General features: G+C 35.4%; 1 protein-coding gene across 1 annotated transcript in view; it reads right to left on the bottom strand.

Annotated features, from left to right (window-relative positions):
• Nepl16 (Neprilysin-like 16) overlaps positions 1-27798 on the bottom strand; it is a 516822-nt gene that overhangs the window by 157926 nt on the left and 331098 nt on the right. The window contains exon 2 of the mRNA XM_069816363.1: positions 4337-4592. Coding sequence (XP_069672464.1) covers positions 4337-4592 — 256 coding nt within the window. The remainder of the gene's footprint in view (positions 1-4336; positions 4593-27798) is intronic.

The raw sequence follows: 27798 nt of genomic DNA on the forward strand, positions 1-27798 counted from the left end.
AGGAAATTCAACGTTTGACATTTTCTCCATTTCCTTCGCTTAAGCTTCTAATCCCTCCTAAGCACAAGCTCCTTTCTTCTCTACCAGATCCTATTTCTTTTTTATTGGAGAAAGATTGATCGATCCGTATCATCCTACATCGCAGGATGGTACAGACGTCATCAGATTGGGAAGGAAGTCTGAAGGCTCATCATTTGTAAAATTTCTCATCTAAGTATTTCGTTGGTTCCTAACACAGTATGTTTATGTTCTATTAATTTAATTAGTGTTTGAAGTTTCTTCGCCATAGACATTTGTTAGCGCGTCATTGGAAAGGAATCATGCATTAGGCCAACTTTCACTGTTAATTATTATTAACGTTCTTTATTTTCTGTATACATATAGAAGATCGATTGGGAAAAAGAAAGGAACTATTTTTTATTCTTACTATTCCGAAATGATGTTCTTTGGTTAACTGTCCGAAGACGGGTTTGAACCTCAAAAGCGATACCAAGAAGGTGTCACTCACGAGGCAACTAAATCAGAAGATAATGGGGTAGGGTGTCCAGTTTATTTCCCCTCGATTGCATAATTATATTGCTGCATTGTTTTCTAGTAACGTATTACACTAATCAAACTTCACATATATATTTATTGTCCATACATGTATTGTATATAATATACAAACAAGTTCTTCTTCGGACACATATCGTCAAGTGAAATAAACTATCTGATAATAGATGTACGCATCAGCCAGAATCTCGTTCAGAGGTAAAATGATGATTATATAATAATATCCGGTATGGTATTTATGACATATTATGAAAGAACTATGATTAATAACAGATTAGGCTACATTAATTGTTATTAACCCAGCATGCACATTCAAAGTAAATGATGTTAGGCTATACAGATGAGCAAGATGAACATCAGACCACTATCTATTTGAAATGAATTGCTTTTTCTGTGGAATATGAAAGGTTATGACATGAAGTAGAGGTCACTGAAGAGGAAGTGAAGATGGAAATAAAGAAAGGAAAACTGATAAAGCATGAAGACCAATTTGGATATTATAAAGTAAGGTGGGAATAAAATTGAAAAACATAATAACAAAGCGTTTTAATGGAATATTAAGAAAGAACCAAATACATATTAAAATAAAATAGAGCACATTTTTACAATATTTAAAAATGAGACCGGGAAGTCAGTAAAATTATAGTTGAATTTGTGTTAAAATGTATTATTGAGGGTATTTGGGAAATTAATGAACAGCAAATTGGAAACTTGTTAAGGTAAAACGGAAGTGTGAATATATATCAAAATACAGCTCCTCATATTTTGCTTTGTAGCTCATTAAGTTTCAAAGCTAGTTTATTCACATTTTTAATGCACACACAGCTAGCTCCAGTTAAGCTGCCCTCAATTTTAATCCTTTTGTTGGCAATAGATATTGTTAAAAAGAAAATAAACATTTAGAGCCGAAAAGCTAAGACATGCTCATTGATATGTACCATCCGCTCATTAATTAATAGGATACAACATTTCAAATTTTTCCGCATATTCTAGTATGCTATTTTTGGTCTGGGAAGAACAGCCTAATTTATTTTATATTCATAGTGGGAAGTGAAAGATAACTTTAGATTTTTTTTAGAAAATAAGGTAAAGTACTAAAGGAATGTCAAGATAAATCAAAACAGATTGGGTTGTTTTTGGTAGATTTGTAGAAGGGATATAACAATGAACCTAGAAAATTACTTTGGAAGGCATTAAAAATATGGCCAACAAAAATGGATCCATAATTTATTAAAGTATTAAAATAAATTAATTATATTAATGTGTCAAATCAGATTTCCTTCTACATATAAAAAATTGAAACTACCGTACCTAAGGTTTATTACAATGATGCCAATATTATATACATGGTCTCTTAAATTTACGGTACTCAGAATGGGAATAGAAATTGCAGACGGACACTACTTCAATTGGAATGACCAGGCACGATATTTCAGGACGTTGAAGATGCACATTATACGAGCAAATAACTATCAATAGAATACAGCTAATAGAGCGCAAAGATTAATTAAAAAGACCTGAGTATTTTAAGTGTGATTTTGATTAATCTATTTATTGATTAAGGAAAATAAAAAGCAAACAATTTCTGCTATTTATGATTAATTTTGGAGAGGGAAGGAATATCTACTGTAATTAGGATATTGGTAAATAAATATTAATAAAGGTAGAAGGTGATTAGTACGTTGAATTCAATCCCAAGTTGTAGGAACTAGAGTCGTATATTATAGGCGCTATGTTCAAGTTTGTGGAGTATAGTGAAGTTCGATATGCGCCGATGTTCTTTGTGTAGAAGAAGACTTGTCATATTTGTTCGGCCTTGTTATGAATATATTCATAGTCCTCCACTCCCACCCCTTCATGTTAATAAGGCGAATTTTGTAAGAACTTGGTAGTCCCTCTCATGTTCGAACATTGCAAGACAATAGTTAGAACATCCCCACCAGAAAGAAGAGATATTATTACATTAAATATTATGTAGTACTGAACAAAGAAGACAAAGCTGGTAGTTGGGCATGTCCGGAGAGTGGGAGTTGTGAGGTTATGGAAGTTAAGAGAGAAAAAATATTGGGTTATTGCAACTTTATTTTATAATATTGAGTTTTTTAATTACTTTAAAGAAATATGATTTGGAGATACCAATGACGTAATAAAAATTACACGTAATGTGAATGTGGATTTAATTTCATTTGAAGAACGAACTAATGGAATCTGTGAAATCATAAAAACCGTAAAGCTCCAGGATTGAATAACTTAAATATAGAGTTAATAGAATATGCATCAGAGATTTCCCTTAGAACATTTTTAGATTTTCTTAATATGTGTTGGTTAATTTTTTATGTACTACCTCAAGAATGGCAGTGAGAACTATAATGCCAGTCTTTAACAAAGGCACCAGAACTGATGAGAAAAATTACCGAGGCATCAGTCTACTTTGTACATGCTATAAAACTTATCTCGACGACTATGTGCAATTGCTGAAGCATATCTTTTGGAGATGCATCATGAATTGAGAAAAATCAGGTAATGTTTAGACTTTGTAGTTATTTTCACTCAGCTAATAGAAAAAACATAGAAAATATAACACTGGCACATAGCTTTCTTAGATTTAAGGAAAACATTTGATACAATAGATAGAGACAGAAACTGTGGAATATATTGCATGAGAAAGTTATACCCTAACGTCTGATTAATATCATACCGTCTGTATTTTAGTACTAAAATCAGAATTAAGCATTGTGACAACTCCATACGAATTACCTCTGTAGGCAGCACTCACCCTCGCCTATATAACTACATATTGTTTCGTCGCTTTAAAACATGGAGCGTCCGAGTGAAATGAAGCTCATGATAGCGAGATTAGTTCAGGTCCAGTGGAGAAAGTTATCCACCATTTGTTCTTAATGGGTTGAGGGAAAACCTCGGAAAAAACCAGCCAAGTTCAAATCCTAGTTGAGACAAGTTACCTGGTTGAGGTTTTTCCGCAGTTTTCCCTCAACCCATTAAGAGAAAATCCTGGGTAACTTTTGGCTCTGGATCCTGGACTCATTTGGCTGGAATTATGACCTTCATATCATTCTGACGCTAGATATCCATAGATGTTGATAAAGCGTAGTGAAATAAACCACTAAAAGCAGATTCAGTAGCATTTGGCAAATGTAAGAACAGAAATCTTGATACTGTGTGTGAGTCTATATGGACTATACGACTTGAAAAATTGTTCCAAGAAATATTCGTCGCTGACTTCAGGCTGGAGTGTTTCTCGTAATGCATTGATAATAATGACTCTAATCTCGAAGGAAAAATACTTCTATCGCTATGTCATATCAGCGCTCTAACATCTAATTGAAGAGGGAAAACGCACGAAGTCCATCAGGTCTAATCAACCGCTAGTTAAGAAAAGTTAAATAAAAAATAAGGAAAGAACGGATTAGTTTATTGTGTTTGGAAGAAACGAATATAATTTAAATTAAGTGTTGCATTATTTTATGAGGAAATATTTTTGAAAATAATACTTGTGAGAAAATGTTAAGCTTTCGATTTTCTTGTGAAGAATGTAAAATGAAAATTTATGGCGTAATAAAATTTACAGTATATACGAATATGTGTGGAGTATTATTCAAATGAACCTGTACTGAAAATTATTACGTTGTAAAGCGGGTTCAGGTGATATATTCGTGCTGGCGTGAAGTTGAAAGAATGGCCCCATGTAACAGGCGGCATTCAACCGGTGGTCAATTTTGTATGCAAATTATAGGGAATCATAAAACGTAACGGCAACACTCACGCTGTATCTGCTGGTCCACGTATTTCTGCAGCGTGTTGAAGCTGAGCTCGGGCCCCTGGCCGTAGCTGCGGGTGGAGTTGTGTCGCGCCTCGTCCGCCCCGGGGGACCAGCCCCCGCATGCGAACTTGTAGAAGTCACGGCACGGGTCGGTCCTCCAGTTCATGGACGCCAGGATCCGGCCGGCCGCTTGGCGGCACTGCTCCGCCTTGCACACGTACTCGTCCGAGGGCTCGTCGCCGACACAGGAGTCGTCGTCCTGCAAAAAACAAGGCGCACATTTGTTGAAGAGCCGTGTGGATAACAAGAATTGCTCTACTCGGAGTAACTAAACGAGTTATATAAAGAGATATTTTTAGGAGAAAACATCATTTTTTGGCCGATAAGGAATACTTAAAAAAATTACACTGGCGTAAATAGTAAATGATGTACATTAAAGGAAATAAAATAAAACATGAAATTACTTAGTCACACGTTAAAATGTGTTCAAATTTTAAAAAGGTATATACTTTTGACTGACGGCCCATTTCGACGTGATGTTACGTCTTCATCAGTGTCTTTTGAACTACTGGTGATCTTGAATTCTGCGATGTGCATTTGTCGATTGTAGGGATGGGGGTATGTTGCTGTTATGGTGGGGGCTGGTTGTTTGTGTTTTATGACCTATAATAATGTGTTGGTATTGAACTGTAATTGTGTATTAAGTATATGTTGGGGGTATGTTATTGTATGTTTATATATTTCGTATTGTTCTAAGATGTTTAACTGTGAACCTTTTGGTGTGATGTGTAAGATTTCCATATCTGTTTCTATATTACTGTAGTCATGATTATTGTTGATAATGTGTTCTGCATAATTTGATGTGATGTAGGGTTTGGTTATAGCTTTAATATGTTCATTATATCTTGTGTGAAAGGATCTTCCTGTCTGTCCTATGTAAAAATGTGGGCAACTATTGCATTTTAGTTTGTAAACTCCAGTTGAATTATATTTATTTGAATGTTTAATGTGATTATTAAGATATTTCTGTGTTGTGTTATTTGTTTTGTATGCTATCTTGTATTTTAGTTTTCGGAATGAAGTTGCAATTTTGTGAGTATTGGTATTGTGATATGTTAAGGTTATGTATTTATTCTCGCGTGGTGTTTGTGTTGGTTTGTTCTGTTTTTGTTTTGTATTTTTTATTAGTGTGTCTATTATGTTAGGGTTATATCCATTGTCTTGTGCTTTATATTTTAATGTGTTTAATTCTTCAGTATAGTTGTCATTGTTCATTGGTATGCACATCGCAGAATTCAAGATCACCAGTAATTCAAAAGACACTGATGAAGACGTAACATCACGTCGAATCGGGCCGTCTGTCGAAGGTATATACTTTTTTTTAAATTTTAACACTTTTTAACATGTGACTAAGTAATTCTATGTTTTTAACAAACAAAGTGTTAACGTGAATTTTAATCAATGAAATAAAATAACTTTATGTTGTAAGTTCATTGCATTATATTTTTCATTTCAGTCTGTTCAGGTAGCACAGAGACTTATGGTAGTGGCTGCAGAAAGGTAAGAATCTGATATCAGTGCGAGGACAAATTTTAGTCTCGTCCTCGTCTGCAATCGAAAGGGTGTCAGTTTCTTGCAGTCTGAGTATAGTTATCATTGACACTAAAAGTCTTTCTGTCGCGTCATAAGTTATGTAATTATAATAGTTGCGGATATGGAAGACCACAAAATGTATGAAGTTCATGCAAAAAAGGAGTTCTAAATGGAACAAAAGAGCATCTGTTGACACTGGTATACCAGTTATATACACTGTGTCCGGGCTAAAGGTATCAAGAAATAATTGTTCACAATTTATTAACAGAAGGATATTTTATTATTATATGTTTGGCACAGGATGCGGAACTTCTCCAAGATTTAATTTTTATAACAAAAATGGTAGGAATCTGTAGAACGAAGCAACAAAAATTTAAGAAAACAAAAAGATATGATTTATCACTGTAATTTATGTCACGAATTGTTAACAGTCAACATTAATCATTCTAATTGAAAGTAAAATGAGGAAACCACAGCAAAACGTGAAGTGTGAGCTTCGGCTTGCTGAATGCACAATGCATATACTCTCTAAGATTTGATTTTTATAACAACAATGCTAGGAATCTATACAACAACGCAAGAAAATTGAAGAAAAGAAAAAAGATATGATTTATCATTGAATTATTAACAGTCAGTCTACACTAATGATTCTAATTGAACGTAAAATTTGGCAACACAGCAAAAAATGGGGTGTGTGAATTGGATCGCTGAATTTAAATCTGTTACCAGAGTTCTCTTCTAATAACAACGGAACGATAGAAGATTAAGACAAAAATTGTACGACTGTAATAATTCTACAACGCATTGACGAAAACCCTCCATATCTTGACGAAATGGTATTCAGTGATGAAGCTACATCCCATCTCTGCGGTAAAGTTAACCGCCACAACCGCGGGATTTGAGGGTCCGAGAACCCTCTTGCTGTAGTGAAACACCAAAGAGACACGGAAAAAGTTAATTTTTTGGATGGGGTTAATGCACAAAGCAATTATAGGTCAATTATTCTTCTTGGAGAAAACCGTGATTGGGCACAGTTACCTTCATATGCTACAAAATTTCGCCGTGCCTCAAATTCACCTTGGATCAACATTTCAACAAGACGGTGCTTTACCACATTATCACCATGATGCCACCAGTTTCATTCATAGAAATTTTTCTCGTCGTTGGATTGGAAGAGGTGGACCGAAAACATAGCCACCAAGGTCTCCTGATTTGACTCTGTCGGATTTCTTCGCCTGGGGTTTAGTGTATGAACAACATCCAATTCAAAATTTATTAAAATTAAGACAACGCATCAGGTTAGCAACTGAATGCATGACACCTCAAATGTTGCAAAACACTTTGAGGGAATTGGAATATCGTTTGAACATTTGCAGAGCAACAAGAGGTACTCACATTGAGATACTGAACTGGATGTAAACTTGGAGAGTTTTATATAATATTAAAACAAATTTTCAGTTAATTACTCTCAAGTTTAAGTCAGTTTTTTTTATTTTTGATACTTCTAGCACGGACACGGTGTATTTGAGACATTAGAAGAATGGGAGAAGTGTTAAAGCAGAAACAGCGGTTTCTTTATTCTCACTAGGAAAACCGCGGGCTAGAAAAAATAGGTTGTTGTAACTCGAAACTGTTTTAATGAAAATGTCGTAAAATGCTTATCCATAGTAGTAGGCTATGTTATGTGAAAGTGAAGATCGATTCTGAAATCGTTTCTTCCTGTGTTTCGAGAAAAAGTTTTCGAATGTGAAAACGTCGTTAAGACAGCTCTCATTGAAATTGGACTTCACGTACAACACATAATTATAGTTTGTAACACAAGAAAGACTGTATTCATATACCGGTAGTAAATTCTTCTGCAACCTTTCAGTACTGAAATGCCCGACATAGGTCCTAGCATGCATGCTACTTACAAACTGTAAACTTAACACTCCTAGTTCATGCTAGTCTGAATTTGAAACCTACCGCAAGTTGGTGACATTGAATTTCGATACACTTTCCCCGACATCAATGTAAGATCTGACAGTGACGCACGATGTGTAACCCCAATGTCGGTGGTAGCTATACACAGAAGTTATTGTGACACATGAACAGAATAATAAAGTACAGTGCACACATTTCATCTTTCTACGCTCACTTGTGGGCAGCTGCGCTATGCACTGCCGCTTCCACTCTACTTCCGCTAGCGTAGAACGGTAAAATGTATGCACTTTTAAAAATAATTAAATGAACTCTAAAGAACGCAATAATTTTATTTCACGTAACGGAAAACTTTTGTCATTTTTTATTAGTGTAGCTTCGTAGGGATGAGGTTACAGGAGAATGGAGAAAGTTACACAATGTAGAACTGCACCATTGTACTCATCTCCTGACATAATGATGAATATTAAATCCATACGTTTGAGATGGGCAGGGCATGTAGCATGTACGGACGAATCCAGAAATGCATATAGAGTGTTAGTTGGAGGCCGGAGGGATAAAGATCTTTGGGGAGGCCGAGACGTAGATGGGAAGATAATATAAAAATATATTTGAGAAAGGTGGGATATAATAGTAGAGACTGGATTAATTTTCTTCAGGATAGGGACCGATGCCGAGCTTATGTGAGGGCGGCAATGAACCTCCGGGTTTCGTAAAAGCCATTTGTTAGTAAGTATAGCTTCGTAATAATATCTTGCTTTCGGTCGGGAGTTACCGTTTCAATAATCACAGTACGTACTGAAACTGTAACTGTTATTATCTCTCTTGTAGTGGCTAGAAGTATGGAAAATGTAGTTACTCCCTGTACAATATAGTATCACAATACGATGCCAAAATTAAAAATGTGATAATGAGTTCACAGTATAAGCTATTTAGTTTTATATTTCATTCCGAGTGTACATTTCAACTGAAGTTAGGTATTATTTATTGTTAAACGTACTTCTGATTCTGGTTCTGACTGATATGTACGGTATATATCTATTATCAGGCAGTACATCTCACTTGAAAATTTACTACGTTATTAGAGGTCAGTTTTTAAAAATCCGTTTCTTCTACGAAATCTCAAATATCGATTGGCTTAACTGCTCCAACTCCTATGTTACGAGCTTATAGTCTAATTCGTTACAACCCCCTCATTAAAACCAGCCAAATCCTTAATACATTTATCCGTATAAACATAGACTACTAGACTTATGACACAACTGATAGATTACATACAAGAAAAGAAACGCAATACATGTTCCAATATAAATGTCTCCAGTTTATTAAGTCAAGTGTTTTGTCGGTCTAGTGCATTGTGCAGTTTATGTTTATAAATTAATTTACACGTGTATTCATTATGTATATGTCTAAGAAAATAGTGCTATTGAACTGGGATTATAGTACAGGCTATAGGCAGACAGTACAATATACTGAAAATTAATCATAAATGTGCCAGCTTTTCGAAATTTTCGGCATAAAATAGGCCTACATAAGAAGTTGAGAATTGGTATCTGCTTTATTTATTAGTGTGAAGGAAGTAGTAGTAGTTGTAGTAGTAGTAGTAGTAGTAGTAGTAGTAGTAATAATAATAAATTGTTAAAATTAATTGCTATTAAATGTTTCCAATTTACATTCGGAATACTCTCTGCATCATAATCCACAGTTAATTCCCGATTTACCACGAAAATCGTCTGTAGCTGCATTTTGATTGGGAAAGGCCATGATTGTTTGGCCAAACACCTGCATAGAATTGGAATATATCAGTCCCCTAACTGCCCATTGTGCAACTCAAACCAAGAAATGGATTCGGAACACCTCAAAATCTGTGCTTCAGTGGCTGACCATGATAGTATCTTTGAAAAATATTGGAGTGCAAGAGGTCAAATGACTTTATTGTCAAACGCCTGGCATTAGAAAACAACAACATTCGGAATACGAGTGGGGAACAGCTTCTAGTTTTCAGTTCATGGACGAAGGCTGCTCTTGCGGTTCCACACTATACAGATTATCTCAAATTTAATAGTGAGCTTATGGAAGTTACGTGCTGGACTTGTACTTCGATGTTGCGTTCGGACATCGGTTTGAATCTCGATGGGCTAATTTAATGATTGGATTTCTTCTAAGGTTATCAACTGGAAGGCGAATGGTAGGTAATATCATGGCAAACCCTTTTCGAAATATTGCTATCAGCAATTGCACCGACGTGCGACATTAGAACGCATATTTGATGCAGTTCCTTCAACTGCATATTTGATGCGGTTCCATCAACTGCATATTTGATGCGGTTCCATCAGTAATCAACTTCAGGAACCTGAAGTCAAGATCCATATTTCTGGATTTGTATAATACTATACGACGTACGGAATACAAATGAAACCTGATGCTTTTTTTTTAACATCGTCTTGAATATAATCAGGAATTTTCTAAATTCTTCCCTCGATACTTTGTCAAGAAATTCGTAGTTTTTCAAAATTAAAAACTTTTTATGGAAAAGTTATTTAAGCTAATTTAATCATTACTCTTTTGAGAAAATCTGTTCTATTAAAAGACTTTAGAGCACGAGATATTTCAAACCCCATTAGGTAGCTGGCTTTCTTACATTTATTTATCTCGTCTTTCTCTTCCTGGCTATGACTTAAGACATGTCAATTCCTGGCGTTTAACACTTCGTTGGCCTTCCACTCCGTAGCCAGCTGCTCTACCAAATAATAATAATAATAAGAATAATAATAATAATAATAATAATAATAATAATAATAATAATAATAATAATAATAATAATGCATTATTAAGCGTGGCAATTAATGTTTCTATATACTCTTAATTGACCTGTTCAGCAAAGTAAACATATAATTGTCCGACAGAACAACAAAAAAGTTCTCCTTCTCATTCTTCACGAAACCACCTCTTACTGCTTGTAGAGACAGAGTTTGTAGAGCGACATGATACTGCTTGCCTTCAGTACGTGAATGAAACACACAGTATGTACAGGAAACTCCTCGTATCCGTTTGAATGTCTATGATTTCACGATGTAATCATGACACCCGCTTTGGTCACCGCTGATGTAGAGTCACCCGGGAGGTAACTGAAAATGATTTAGTCTACTCACACCAAGACGTAATGTATGCCATATTAGAATGATATAAATTGTATTTTTTCTCCGTTACGCTAGATCTGTATGAGTGATTCGCTAGTCTTGACGAGAATAATGTGGCGTTCGATCCTCCAGTAAATTAAATTACTACTTTGGAGGTAATACTATTTTTTCTACGCCGAGAAGAGTTTTGCAACCACGAATGCACTCCACTGAAGATGTCTGCCGCAGTTGCAGACGAAACGTCTGGTAGAAAACCAACCAACAGACCACGGCCTCTCAGCCCGGAAAATGAATCTAGATCTATAGACTCCGGCCGTGAAGGCCTACACTACAAAAAACAACCTTTAGCTAGCGTGAGCAAACTGGAGTTAAACCACTCAATCCACACACCCACCCACTCACAAGCAAACATTTTGATGAGGTAGATAAAAAAGTTATTTTTTTTTCTTCCACCATGCTGATAATGTCAAAAAGTGCTTATAAAAATTTTGCCCATTCAACCGCAATTACGAAGCCGTCCAGAAAGTGATTCTGGGGCCGTTTATAGAAAGAAAGCACAATTGCATGGGAAGATTTATTGAAACACATACAACAATTGTTGCGCTATTTGTCAACATATCTCCCAATGGAATTGACACATTTGTCATACCATAGGATCAATTTTTGTCGTAGAAGTCAGCCGCCTAGGATCGGAACCAGCGTTTGACAGCACCTCTTTGTCGATCCCATATGACAAGTGTTTTAATTCCGGTGAGGAATATGTTGAAAAATAGTTCAACAATTGCTGTGTATGTTCCAATAAGTTCTTCCTATGAAATTGTGTTTTCTTTTTGTTAATGGCCCCTGGCGAACTTCTTCTTTTACGTCCCTCGTGCCACCGGCGTAGCTCGGTCGGTTAAGGCGCTTGCCTCCGATCCATAGTTACACTCGGGCGCGGGTTCGATTCCCGCTTGGGCTGATTACCTCGTTGGGTTTTTCCCGAGGTTTTCCCCGCCCGTAACGAAAATGTCAGGTAATCTATGGCGAATCCTCGGCCTCATTTCGCCAAATATCACTTCGCTATCACCAATTCCATCGACGCTAAATAACCTCGTAGTTGATACAGCGCCGTTAAAGAACCAAGAAAAAAAAAGTCTCTCGTAATTGTGGTCGAGTGGCCAAAATTTGTGTAAGGAAGTCTTTTGACATTATTAACACGGTGAAAGAAAAAAATTAACTTTTATTATCTGCCCACATCAGAATGTTTGCTTGTCAGTCAAACATATGTACACATTTGCACACATTTTGCAATCCACAGTGTCTAAACGACAATACTGCCGGGCCAGGGCGAGAAACACACTGATTAAGTCTGAAGTTTAGATCAAGGCAGATCCCGAAAGGAGATGCAGTCGTAACTACGAGCGTATTCCGAATCTCACCGGTGAGCAATCCGATGGCATCACGGTGTTCCGAATTCCACCGATGACGTCATTGATGCTCCACCGGTGTCGCACCGGTGAATCTGATTGGTTCTTGTATAGGGCGGGAATTAGCAGACGAATAACATCGTGCACTGTTGTGTCATGGCGATGTGTTCTGCTTTAGTTCTGCTGTAGTGTTTGTAATGAGCACAACGTAAAAACAATATGTTAATGGCTTATGAGCGAACATGTCAACGGACCAGTTATTACTACCGGTTCAAGAAATAAATTGTTTATGCTCTCTTTTCTTTGAACGAGATGGGAGTACGAAAATTTCGCAAAATTTTGCTAGCGCAGTACAGACAACAACTTGTACAGTCGCCATGACAGCCATCGATCCTTCCAGCAGTTTTGTTCCTTATTTCGCTGCAACGTGACGTCATTGATTCCACCGGACCGGTGAGATTCGGAATACGCTGTAATATAAAGCTGCACTTCAACCGCAGACACTACAAGTACCTGCTAAAGAAAACACCCCGAAAAAAATACGGAAACACAAATGCTTACGAAGTCCACTTCGTCCGTCGTAGTAATACAAAGTGATGAAGTTACACCCCACAATATCATCAAAGATTGTCGACGTAACGCCACGCCGGTCTCGGTGTTGGCGGTTGTACAGAATGATGGCGATCGCATTCTATGCCCAGGAATCTGTTCTTCAACTTGTAGACTGCAGTCATAGCTCGATCCTCAAGACCAGCCACGCCTTCCACTCCGGATGCCTCCAGCCAACTGACTCCAAACTTTCACTCATCAGCCACACGGCGGATGGAGAGGGAAAAAGTCGTTAACATTTAAATACAATCAATTAGAAAGATAGCCTCAAACCGAATAAACAAAATAAATAAAATCTCGTTAACCCAGACTACGAAGTTAGCGCTATCTTACAGAAAACTATAGAATCGTTAGGAGGGTGAACTGTAAGGACAAAAAACTGAGTTACTAATAAGACCTGAATATAGCTAACTAGGAAAAATAAAATAACATAAAACGGGAAAGGCAAATAGAAAAAGGAGAAAATAGTCGGCAGTGGCGTAACGAACGTCACAAAAGAAAGAAATACTTAATAATAAATTATATGAATTACATCTTCAGTCCTTTAAACCTATTGGCACATATTGGGAAATAATATACAACACATGCAATGAAAGAATTAATAATATAATTGGAAAAAATTACAATGACAATTATTTCCGTGTACATCCCTACTGGGCAAGGGCTTCTTTCGTTTGAAAGGGAGCTAGTTTCTGCAGTCCCGGTTAGCCAGTCCGGGAAAGATCAGCCTAATTTATTGTCCTGATAGCTATTTACACTATTTGATGCCATGTTCTTCTGCCTCTCGCTGTCGTGGTTCACCGGCTGCCGAAGGTCCTCCTGAGTTCGTGTGTCCAACGGGTCCTCTGCCTGCCGGCGTTCCTCTTTCCGGTCCTGGGATCCCAAACAGTCGCTCTATGTGTCCATATACTGGGGTGTTGTCTCATGATGTGTTCTGCCAACATCCATTTTAAGCAGCTTCCTGTAGTCGCGACTCTTTTAATCCTGTTCTCTTCCTTATTTCGTGGTTCTATATTCTGTCTTTCAAAGTTATGCCAAAATGTTTTCTTTCCATACTTCTTTGACAGATTCTAATTCCTTGACTTGCTTCTTTGTTAAATTCCACGTTTGATAGCCGTATAATAAGACCGGTAGAATGCACATGTTCATTATTTACCCTAAATAAGAAATGAAACATGTTGAGCAATAATCACCCACTGACAATAAACGAATCTTCTACTAATAAGGCACAAAATAGAACAATCTATTTAACTAATGTACAGTTCACTCACGAAGAAACTAGCATCCTCGAAAGGGACTACTAATTTAACTTTCCACCACAGGATAAATCCCGAACTTTAGATATAATTCTTACGGAAACCGAAAACTTAATACAGAATAGTGATCATAAAAATAAAAAATTGTTTAGATAATTAATGAAGACATGCACGACCCAAGCACGAAAACCCAATTTAAAACATAAAACTAGAAAATAAGAACACAGTAAAACTAAACAGAAAACTAAAACAAAATGACATTGTCTAAGTTAAAGGGGATAAAAATGATAAAAAACTCTGTAGTTTTGATGCAAAAAGCAGATTATAGCCTATTAGAAAAACCAATTATTTTATTACAAGTAATCATATTATTGAACTACAATCTGACCCAACGGTTAATTATCAAGTGCAAATAAAGCAAACCTTGAAATATGTCCCAGATATTATTAAGCAAAATAGTATACACAAATACATCACACAAAATTCCAGTATTCCGATATTGAAAACTCAACAAAAGCACATAAAACAGTCATATCTATAAGGCTATAGTGAATAGTACACAAACTCCAAACCATAAAATTAAAAAAATTCTACATTAATATCTAAAACAAACCCTCCAATTATAAAACAAATATACATTAATGAAAACCAAGCAGCTTATAAATAATCTAAAAATCTAAAGATCAACAGCAAATTAAAATTAATATCCATGAACGTTGAGAACCTATGCACAGATGAAACCATACGTATAATAATTGAGCCGTTCAGAGCAGAAATAGTGTAAGTAAAAATTGGGTAATGAGGTTTAAAGTAAAAATTCTGTAAAATACAGCGCAAAGTAACAATTAATATGTCCTCCGTGCTATCCACTGACTACTAACAGTTTAAATAAAGTGAATATTAATTGCTACTTTGCGCTGTATTTTACAGAATGTTTACTTTAACCCTCATTACCCATTTTTGACTTACACCACTTCTGCACTGAACGGCTCAATTAACAGCCTGACAACATTAAAAAATGATAATAACATAAATTTCCGAACACAACTTTTACTCAATACAATTTTAAAACAAAATTATTTTGCTTTCAATAATAAGATCTATCAACAAACCAAAGGAGTAACATAGAATATCCTTTCCGACCTAATTGCTGAAGTATTCCAGCAAGAAATTGAAACAACAGTAGGCCTATACTATTAAATACTTTGGTAATTATGAAAATCGTAGCATGATTGCTACAGACTTGATTAATACTTTCAACTTTTGCACCCTAATTTGAAATTTAAAACTGAAAATGGAAAAAAAATAATTCTATAAATTTGTTAGGTCTAAACATTTCAATAAAAAGTTCAAAGATCACATTCAATATATACCGTAAATCTATCATTACTATGCGCATGATACATGAAGCATCTCTGCACCTTTTTCACAAAAACTCTGTAAATATAATTTTTAATAGACAGATTGCTGAATACACCTCTTTCGGAAAACAATTATAAAAGAGGATACAATTACATCTTAAAACTGGCCATAGAAAATGGTTTCAGTAAACAGACAATAGTCAATGTCATAAGAAAACGAAAAAGAACTTTACAGCATAACATCGCAAACCACCCTCCAACCCAAGATTGTTAATAAAAAGCTAAAAAATGGAGTTCAGTGATTTATTTTGTCAAAATAAACAACAAACTTAACAATAAAAAAGGAGTTGTGTGGCCTTAAAAAATAAACAAAATAATCCGTTGCATAATACATTACAAGACATGAACGGATTTTTAAGGGAGGGATATTTATAACCTTGACTGAAAAAATTGTGGAAAAACATATATTGGCCGAACTAAAAGACATTTTAAGACTAGATATATAGAACATGTTGCTGGTTTTAAGAACTATCGCAAAAAGTCGAAATTCGCTACCCATCTTATGGAACTAATATTAATGATAGGCCTACCCTCAGAATCCTGAAAATAATCAACGACAAAAAATTATAAATACTGCAGAAGAATAATATATCGTTAAATATTACAATATAAAGGTCCCATTACTTAATATAATTCTCGCAAATATAAATAACCCTTTATACCGGATAAATAAATAATATGTTGATAAGCGACAATCTCTGCTGGTAACAGTCCGTTCCGCTATTGAAATCCATTCCATGTAAAGCACAAACGATCAGTGTATGATTAGGCTTTCTACTTGCGACATTCTCCTGTTGGAACAGAAATAAGTACCCTCAGAACGATCTATAACCCAATATCATATCAGATTAGTTCTTAAACACAAAATTCTTATTATTTTCAGATTTATGAATATTTTCATGTCCCTGATTCGTTAGTGCTACAAGCTCCGTTTAATGCATAAGCATAGATGTAGACATATAATCATGTAGCATATTTACATACGCTAAGAGAACGCACTTATAATTTAATTTTTATTCTAAAATATATTTTATTGTTCACTTGCTCATATATATTGCATATTTAAAATGTTCATCAGCATCGCTATAATTTTAAAGTTTCAAATATTGAATTTAAATTTTATCAGTGTTTCAATATATGTATATATATATATATATATATATATATATTAAAGCTGCTCATGGTAGGAGGCGGCTTCTTTTGCACTAAATACGACAAAATATGCAGGCACGTATGCACTTGAAACGATGATATATGCACTAAAATAACGAAATATACACTGTTAAAGTAAAAGAAAATCTTATTTTATTTTAAGCAAATTACTTTTGTCGACGGTTTTTCTGTTATACACAAGAATACTGAGACACCATTAGTTTCTAAAGTTGAATGTTATTCAACCCACTGCTTAAGCAGTACACTTGTAGCATATTTTTCTAAAATACAATTCACTTTACACACTATCGAATTTTCTCTGACTTGCCACCACAATACAACGAAATATTCTCATTTGCCACGTGCGTCGGCAAGTAGAAGTCAGAAAATTGAATTCTCGGGCCTATATTACTGTTGACAGGCGGGGAAATGCGAATTTAGCGAGCTCAAAGAAATCTATCAACACTTCCTGCAATTTTAGCGCCTATCATATTGCAGCATTCTCGTGACAACTGTCAAAATCGTATGTAGGTTTTTGCTTTGATTATCTGTTGTTTCAATCTCACATTTCATCCCTATATTATATATTTGCACAGAGACAGCAGTGTATTTCATTATGAAGTACTTTGTTGATTACCGCGGAATTGCACTAAAACAACGAAATATCAGATTGAATCAAATAAAATATAGCCTATCTAGGCCTAATGTACTGTGTTTCAATGTCTGTGTTTCTTCTGTATTCCAGTTTTGTGATTTTTCATATTCTTAATATCTCGGTTTAAGCACCAGATACAGAGGGTATAGCGCTGGCCTTCTGAGTTCGAGGTTGCGGGTTCGATCCCGGCCCAGGTCGATGGCATTTAAGTGTGCTTAAATGCGACAGGCTTATGTCAGAAGATTTATTGGCATGTAAAAGAACTCTTGCGGGACAAAATTCCGACATACCGGCGACGCTGATATAACCTTGGCAGTTGCGAGCGTCGTTAAATAAACCATAATTTGAATTTTGAGCACCAGATAGATAAAAAATTACAATATATGCGTTCATATGCGCTAAAAGCTGAAAAAAATATATGTGACAACACTATAAAATCTTGACCTTTGTTCACAAAAAACTTAAAATGCATTTATACAATGGTAGCATATGATTTTCAACTCAGGAATAAAATATGCAAATATGCTAAAACCCGCCCCCTACTAATGATTCATACTTTTGAGATGCATAAAACATACCTAAACAACATGTAATATATAAAATGCTATAGCCTGCAATAACATCGTGTTCTTAAGTGATCCCACTCAACATTAAAAACTTTATAAAGTCGAAAAAGTTCGTCCTTTCATATGTGACAATACTTTGTATTTGATAAATTAATGTTGGATAATAATTTCGAGGGAAAAATTGTTCCGGAGCCGGGTATCGAACCCGGGACCTTTGGTTTAACGTACCAACGCTCTACCACTGAGCTACTCGGGAACTCTAACCGACACCGATCCAATTTTTCCCTCTATATCCACAGACCTCAAAGTGGGCTGACAACCGTCAAGCAACAACTTCGAGTGCACACTAACTCCGTGTGACTTAAGTTGTGGCTTTCTGTTAACGAACAGTGACGTGTATTATGCAAATCAAGATTTCAGGTATAACTCCCTGTAAAGTTGATTTGAATAATTTCGAGGGAAAAATTGTTCCGGAGCCGGGTATCGAACCCGGGACCTTTGGTTTAACGTACCAACGCTCTACCACTGAGCTACTCGGGAACTCTAACCGACACCGATCCAATTTTTCCCTCTATATCCACAGACCTCAAAGTGGGCTGACAACCGTCAAGCAACAACTTCGAGTGCACACTAACTCCGTGTGACTTAAGTCGTGGTTTTCTGTTAACGAACAGTGACGTGTATTATGCAAATCAAGATTTCAGGTATAACTCCCTGTAAAGTTGATTTGAATAATTTCGAGGGAAAAATTGTTCCGGAGCCGGGTATCGAACCCGGGACCTTTGGTTTAACGTACCAACGCTCTACCACTGAGCTACTCGGGAACTCTAACCGACACCGATCCAATTTTTCCCTCTATATCCACAGACCTCAAAGTGGGCTGACAACCGTCAAGCAACAACTTCGAGTGCACACTAACTCCGTGTGACTTAAGTCGTGGTTTTCTGTTAACGAACAGTGACGTGTATTATGCAAATCAAGATTTCAGGTATAACTCCCTGTAAAGTTGATTTGAATAATTTCGAGGGAAAAATTGTTCCGGAGCCGGGTATCGAACCCGGGACATTTGGTTTAACGTACCAACGCTCTACCACTGAGCTACTCGGGAACTCTAACCCGGTAGCTCAGTGGTAGAGCGTTGGTACGTTAAACCAAAGGTCCCGGGTTCGATACCCTGCTCCGGAACAATTTTTCCCTCGAAATTATTCAAATCAACTTTACAGGGAGTTATACCTGAAATCTTGATTTGCATAATGTTGGATAAGTTACAAACGGAACTCAAATAGTTTATAAGAAAAGGGAGCCAACATCGCCGCTAATATAGCGCGCATTGTAACATTTTGCTACTGAAAACATAAATTGTGATTTGAAGCTGATAATAATGACTCCTTACCTCTGTTACAAGAATTGTTCAAAACGATGTCCCTCGACTGCGACACATTCCGTACATCTGCGTAGAAAATTCTGTTTAACACGTATAAATTCCTCACCTGTGTTTAAATAAATTCTCGGCTGAAATTTCTTTCTAGTTGCTCTATTGTATGAGAGTTATTCTAGAAGAAAAATCTTTTAAGTTTCCTCACACGGATTGAGATCGGGGCTACGAGGACGACAACCAATGCTGATAACCCAATCCGAAAATTGTCAGAAATTAGATGAGTGATTCTTAAGTAATAGGCCTATGTGTATTATCTCAATCCTGCTGAAAGAACGGCAGTTGGCATGCAATGTCTGTTAAATGCTCGAAAAAAATGTCAATATTTGTGCTTGATATCTTGCAGCATTGATAGTAGCTTTACAAATATAGCCCCTTTATTTTGTGTGAATTCAAACTATACCAAATACGAATCTTTTCATCATGCAATAGAATTTCATGCATAAGCGGTGGTTTTCTGCGCTCTAGTGTCGGTTGTATTGTGAAATGGCGTGGCCATGTAATTAGAACCATGCTTCATCCGAAAATATGTTTAATTCAGAATCTACTCTATCAAGAAAACTCTCCAGCATCCAGTTGCAAAATTGAACTCTACTCGCGTGGCCTCGCGATAGCAGTTCGTGAGCCACTGCAATTTATAGGATTTTAATTTAAACATATTAGTGGAAATGTTTGCCGAGGATTTTGAAAAGCGTGTTTCCTGAGCAAGTTGACGGAGAGGTGATTTTGGGGTATGTTATAGTTGTTCACCTATTTCATCTAATTTTTCTTCCTTAAGAACTCTGAGTCTGGTGACAGGCTTTTGTCGTTAAGGAATCCTGTTTGTCGTAATTTTTCAACAAGTTGAACAGTTTCGCAACCTGAAAAAGGATTTCTATTACCAGGATATTTCTTGCGAATCACCTTACTCTTATTCTGCACGATTTCGTTTCCATATACCTTCATATATAAAATTCCAATGAACAATATAATTTACGAACAATGATAATAATATTAAAAATCATTAAGTAACACGCCAACTCACGAATAAATTCTCAACTAAATATACAATGTTAACTATTCTAACACAGAAATGAGTAAGGGTCCCGTTTATACGGTGCGGGAATTTATCGAAATGGGCATTTATTCCGATCGATATCTTGTGGACAACAGTTATATACAGGAGAAATCAAACCGTGTATACACTGCTGTCCTCACGAAATCGATTCGAATGAATGCCCGTTTCCAGAAATTCCCGCATCGTGTGAACAGGCCCTTCCACGTCAAGTCACTAACAAACTCTAAAATACTGGCGTTACTCAGCGTCTCTCTGTGTCTGTACTCAGTGATTATTAGGGAGCGGATTTTATGTGCTAAAAATTTAAATATATTTATTTTTTATGTGCTAAAAAGTACGAAAATATTTGCTAAAAATAAAAAAAAAATCTTTTTTTAAATATGACAAAAATACCTTACTTAGCTTGAAAAAAAAATGTTACTAGGTACTCAACAACCACACTTGAATGCCAGTAGTTAGCCGAGAATTGCAGTGAACAACAAAGGTCATCTCCAAATTCTCCATCACAAATGCATACCGATTATCTGTGAACAACGACTTATACTGTGTAAACGATCTTTCCACATCACACGACGTCAGACTTTCATATTTAAAGAGAGGAATATCACAAACACATACACCGTCAATTTCACCTACAGGCACATCCTCCAATATTTGAGCAACTTTACACATTTTTTTATATCCACTGTTTTTCCCAAACACATTCTGGAATTTGTACCTTAGTAATTGTGCTTCTGAACCTGGTAGCGAGTCTAGTTTAATTTCCACGGCACGCACCTCCCTGTTTCAGACAACAGGTTTTTGCATGTTTCGAGTTTTTTATGGTGTCACACAAAAAGCTTAAATTTGCTAATAGGAAAGCCAAATAATGTTTTAAATAACCATATTTCAGTATATCTTGAAGGATATCGATTAACAAAGCCCGATAACAGGGAATCACAACAAGATATATTGCCTTACTTGATAGACATAAGCGAGAGGCGATAGATTTGTTTAAATTAAATAATGTTCATACCCATCTCTTATATGTTGTGTTTCACAAACAAAGCGTGGAATGAAATCATCTTCAGCAACAATAAACATTCCTAATTATGTGTTACAAGATCTCTCCTCCTTGTCCACGCTAATTTATTCTCTAATAATAACACTGATATGCTGCCTAGCAGTTCTCAGAACTTGAGGCGATACTGTTATGAAAATGGATCACGGATACACCAAATAACGCTTAGAAACACGAAGCAAAAGATAAAGTACTTCGAGTGATATAATTGATTTAGTTTTAAAATATTTAAAAGTTCTTGTAAAAAATTATTTAAGTAAAAAAACTCCAAGATCTATATGTTTATAATAGATTTCCTAAAAATATGTATTTACATAATTTTTTTGTGAAAATATGTGTTTTTATGTGAAATAAAATTCGGGTTTTAAACTTGAAACTTCATGTTCGGAATTTTTAACTTTGTTAATTGTGTTTTATCACAAGTAAAAAGAATATTTAATTACATAGGAATCCGCTCCTTAGTAATTATGCCTGAACTCTCAAAGTAAGGGCCCGTTCACACTGTGGCGGAATTTCTTAAAACGGGCATTTATTCGATTCGATTTCGGGCAGACAGCAGTGTACACATGGTTCAATTTTTTTCCCTGTATGTAACTTAAATTGCATTATGTACGGGAAAAAATCGAACGATGTATACCCTGCAGTACTCACAAAATCGATTCGAATAAATGCCCGTTCCGAGAAATTCCCGCACCGTGTGAACGGGGCCCAAGGGGGCGCGCTCTGATGGCCCCGAATTCGAACTCAAACAATGCTAACCGTTCTCTATATTCATAGCCAGAAATGGAAGAAGTCCAAGCACAGTGACATAAGTCTGTCTAATGATAATTGCCTACACACCCATAGACATTATGGTACTTGTGTCATACTTTTTTTATCAGCGATGTCTCTTGTTCCTGTAATATAGTACATCCTGTATCTTTATTTATCCCTTTTTAGCATAAACTTGTACGTCCTGTTACAAACGACAGAAGAGTCATCCTTTCCTACACTATGACCTGTGACCTGTCCACATGCCATGATCACGCACTTTTCTGAGTACAGAGTGAGAATAAAAGCTCAGGACACAATTTCGTTATTTCTTGAAATTGACTACTCCATAACCAAATACGGTTAATTACTCGGACGTATGGCTATCCACACGGCCCTTTATGCACATGACCACTAGCTCCTCCCTCAGCCACACTTATTCAGAATGTTATAAAATGTATTGAAATTTGTTTATGACTTGTTATTCTGTGTCATTCTGTTGAAGTAACAGCTTCATAGAGAATAACTCGTCCATATGTGATGATTGTAACATACCAAATTTTGCAAATAAACTATCTATCTACTTCTGGAACTTCAAGTTGTGACTTTGTCTTCATCAGCTCAACCCTGGTTGACTTCAAGGGGTCTCCCACGTCGAGAAAGTTTAAGACGATTCTGGAGATTACCGATAGTAAGATGAATATGGTCAACAGACCATACTAGCCTATATTTGCCTCGGTCATTTGATCGTCAAGTATTATCGAAGCGATCGGAAAATCTTTGAAGCGTGCTACTGTAATAATAAACTATAGTCCCGTCGCTCTAATTTCCGGCACCCAATCACGTTGCAGGTCGGCTACATTTAAACGTGTGCGTCTTGTGAATCGCTGATGAAGACGTTAAGCATTTCCTAAGGCTCGATAAATACTTAATATAATCGCCCGCCATTTTGGCTCTTTCGTTTGCGTTCGCAAAAAGGACACAAGGACATTATTTGCCGCTCAATTATTTGCTGAATTACAGTGCGTTTGATTTATTATGATAATATTTAACGGTGTGGCAAATAGATCCCTCGTCTAGTAGCTCGGCAACGAAGGAACAAAAATGGCGAACGATACTACCTACCTAGACTTTATAGAGCTTTGACTTCCTAAGACGTAAGCAAAGAGGAGGAGTCACGCCGGAAATAACAGCGTCGCGGCTATAATTAAGTATTGAGGGTTGGAATTCTTATTGTTAGTAGACTATGTCGCCCAAAGTACAATGCGCAAACCATAATATGCTCTTTGTCGGTGTATTTTCATTTAGTGCAGTTTGCACTTATATAGAAGTTCCCCTTTTCTATATAAATACTTTTGTGTTATAGTGTAAGAGTATATAGATTACAATAAATAAATATCAATTTCTATTAAATATATATTAGGAGAAGTGCCTACATTACGTAAATATTTAGTTCTCTATATTAAATTATGTTTTATATAAAATGTAGACTATTGGGCTTGACAAAAATTGTATGTCAAGAAAAACAATGTACCCTTATTCTTAGTGCTAGTGTGGGCCAGCCATCAAAAAATGTAGCGGAGACAATAAATACTGAGCTTTGGTCATCGTGCGTTGAACACACAGTCAATATTGAACGAAAATACGAGTAAGTTATACCAACCATGACAGAGATACTACATAGGAGAGATTCGGGATTGATGTGAGAGACAGTGACGAAGATGACGAGTAAAGCAGGCCTATGTTACTTAGTTCTGTTTCAAAATTCGACGTTTGGTTGAAAATTTGCTGTTAACAACAAAAACACACATAAAATGCAAAAAAAATATTATCTTGCTATCATCAGTCACAACGAGACTATCTGACAATGCAGTGCCTAAAAATATCAATATTTGCTAGAGCCCTACACACGATATTTACTTTAAAAGAGGAGTTGAAGGGAAATATATATATATTTTTTAAATTATGTGTACTAATAATAAGTCTGTAACCAAAAATTTTCTGGTAATTTTCGCTTCTTCAAAAATAATTGGTGTCAACATGTATAATTAACCGTTCTGAGATCAAAAATCGAAATTTGAAATTTTCGTTTGTGTGTATGTGTCCGTCTGTCTGTCTGGATGTTTGTTACCTTTTCACGTGATAATGGCTGAACCGATTTAGGCTATATGGAAATAGGACTATAAATTAAGTTCGTTATAACTTAGATTTTAGGTTATATAGCATTAAAAATGCTTTATTTAAATGGAGAGTTATAAGGGGGACTGAATTAAATAAATCGCAATATCGCGCTTATTATTGATTTTTATGAAAACTATTACAACAACAAAAGTTTCTTTAAGAACGATTTCCGATAAGTTTTCCTCTACACAAAATGTTGATAGGACTGATAATTAACGTGATAAACGAGTTTTAAAATTGAAATGCGTTTTATCAGCGCTGCCTCAGACTAATACGTTATAATGAAATAAAAACAAATGATTTCATCTATAAGGGGCCTTGCACAACAACAAACGGAAGCTATTTATTTGACACTATTTCATACGAATATAATTGTATGATGGGAATATATAAATATTTATCAGTGTTAACATTCAGAGAATGTTTCTATAAGGTAATCTCGGAAGCTATTTAACTGATTTATATAATTATTATTTCACCATTAAAATGTGTAGTTTTTCGAGATAGACATAATGTTATGTGCTATTACGGTAACTCCTGAGTGAATCGAGGACAGGTAAGATTAAAATAGATTCTTACGCACAGAATACTTGATATTCTGTCACAATATTATATTACTTGATTATTTATATCTTATTTGATCCACATAAAATATTATAATTTTATACCCTTCAGTTTCGTTTTGTCGACAGAACGTAATAGTATTTTTAAGAGTTTTGTCTTAAAAATGAGTAATTATATTCTCAGTTCCAAAAATACAGCACATATGGAAGAATCATTAGTATTTTACCTCTGAGCTCTCTGAAACAAAGTTATTTGACGAAGTGTCACGAAATAGTGTTCTTGCGCTCCTAATTTACCCATATTCGTTTCCTGCGTTTCTTAAAATAACATGTATGTACCACATTCATTTTCATCTCAGAGAATTAATGAATAACGAGTGTATTGATTTAATATGCAGTAATAGTACGTTGGTTTAGCATTATATTATGATCGAAATATTGACTATACTCATTCGAATTGTTAAAATAAATAAAACGAATGAACTATGCAATAAATGCAATGCAAAAAATGGGGTAATGAGCCAAACGGATTAAGTTATGCTATTGTAAAAGTTGTTCCTCTTGAGATTCAAGAGCCCCCACAACCAATTAAAAATTTTACTTATCGGAGTACATCCGTTATCAACACACTTTTTAAATAATATAAGAGAGTACAACACCTTATATCAAGTAACATATTTTGGTGCAAAGGAAATGCATAAAGTCAATTCTACGCGATCATTTAACTAACGTTCAAGCATAGGCTTATTATTTAATTGAAAATATTCTTCCAGCTGAGAGTAAGAGCCTTCAATTCCTATAAGTATATTTAATTTGAGACACTGACCAATTATCTTAAAAGCAGAATTGACCGAACAATTCCAGAAAGTAGTGCATGATAATAACAAATTAAATTCATAGTTTTAAATACAACTTTCAAAATGATTGAGAAGTAAACGACTTTACAACATACAAAAAGCTATTACTGACTAAATAATTACAAAACTGTATTTACATTTAAGTCAATATTTATTTCTAACAAGTGCAGCGAAGCGCATGGGTATAGTCAGTGTATAATAAACTTCTTAGTAAACTGTTTAACAGTTACAATATAGAGTAACACAATATAAAGTAGAGCTAAGAGAAATTGAACAAAGTGAATGTAAGTTGTATAGGTATAAAAATGTAATATTTGGCTGACTTGACTCTCTACCTAATTAAAGACTAGTGATTATAAATTACAATTATTATCATATTATTAATATTAATAGGTCTTTATCACTTTTCCTTTATATTGTAAAAATTCTTTCTTAATCATACCTATGCACATGTCTACGCGCGCACATGCCGTTTGCCATTATTAAGGCAAGGAGGGAAGGTTACCAACTAACACGGTGCTGTATTAGGATGCCACCTGGTGATCAAATGAGCGAACGGACTGTAAGGTATGGAATCAATTGCAAAGGGTCCATAATAGATCTGGAACTTATTTAAACAGGCATATCACGTGCCACAAATTAAAAAAAATCTGTTAAAAAACGTTACAAACGTCATCATCAGATAATCGTCTATCGAATGATACAAGACTGTGTGCGTAATCGGCTTAATATGAAGCAATAACAGTTTAGTAGGATTTCTCTTCCACCGATACAACGCGTTTCACGTTGAGACTATATTAAAGGTTCATATATCTACCCTTCTTGGTATAGTATGCCTTATCGTGTATTGTCATCAGACATAGGTTGTGAATAATGTCAGCACAAGATACTCTAAATCTCTGTCTATATGGCGTTAAGATATTCTGCCAATATTTAGGGTTTTAAAAACTGAGAAATCTTTTAATTTGATCATAACGTTGCTAATTCTATGAATTTTTCGAAAATTCTAACATTCTCTCAAAAAATAGTAATTTAGTGTAGCGTAAAACTAACTGTTTTAAGAGAATTTTTTTTAGATTGATGCCAATTTAATCCCGTTGAAATGATATGTTTAATCGATATATCTTTGTGAAGAGATGTAGCTCCTTTCTTCTTAACTCACTTGTGTTGGACTTTTGTAATGTGAATGGAGATTTTCAGCGACATTTCGACAGTTTTGATACCATAAGAAATTCTGCAACACAAAGGCCCAATTGTACAAAACTCCGTGACTAAAGATCAACTTTGATCGAAGATCGGAAAGTGAACCGAGTTCAGATACTTCTTCTATTGTATAAAATTTTTCTGCGATCAAATTACCTTGGTTCAAATGCAATCTAAGTTCACGTGAAAAGGATATGGCAACATCGCATAAACAGGCGAAGTATGTGATGCGCGGACCATGTTGTAGAGGTTTGTTCAGTGTCGCCAATTTAGCGACTTTAACTCGTTTTCAACGACAATTTCTTTTAATTTTTATATTTCTTAAATAGGGATTTAGCTACCTTTTTAGCACCCCATAGTGACAAAATTTAATCTTTCTTTGTTGATAATAAGAAATCTAGCGACTTTCCAATTACATTTTGGCGACTTTCCGTACACTCTGTTGGAGAAACTAGTTTGTTTTGTGCATTGTAAATAATGGCCGACAATTAGAAGAAGGTCGACCGTTCTCCAAATTGCTATCATGTTATGGTGTTTGATACTGCTAAATATAATAAAGCTTTATAAAACGACAATTTTCGTTTAGTAATACAATTAATTGAAAATTTATGAATGTACCTATCATATCCATTAATCATTAA

The sequence above is a fragment of the Periplaneta americana genome, chromosome 17, assembly GCF_040183065.1.
Source record: "Periplaneta americana isolate PAMFEO1 chromosome 17, P.americana_PAMFEO1_priV1, whole genome shotgun sequence".
Lineage (NCBI taxonomy): Eukaryota > Metazoa > Arthropoda > Insecta > Blattodea > Blattidae > Periplaneta > Periplaneta americana.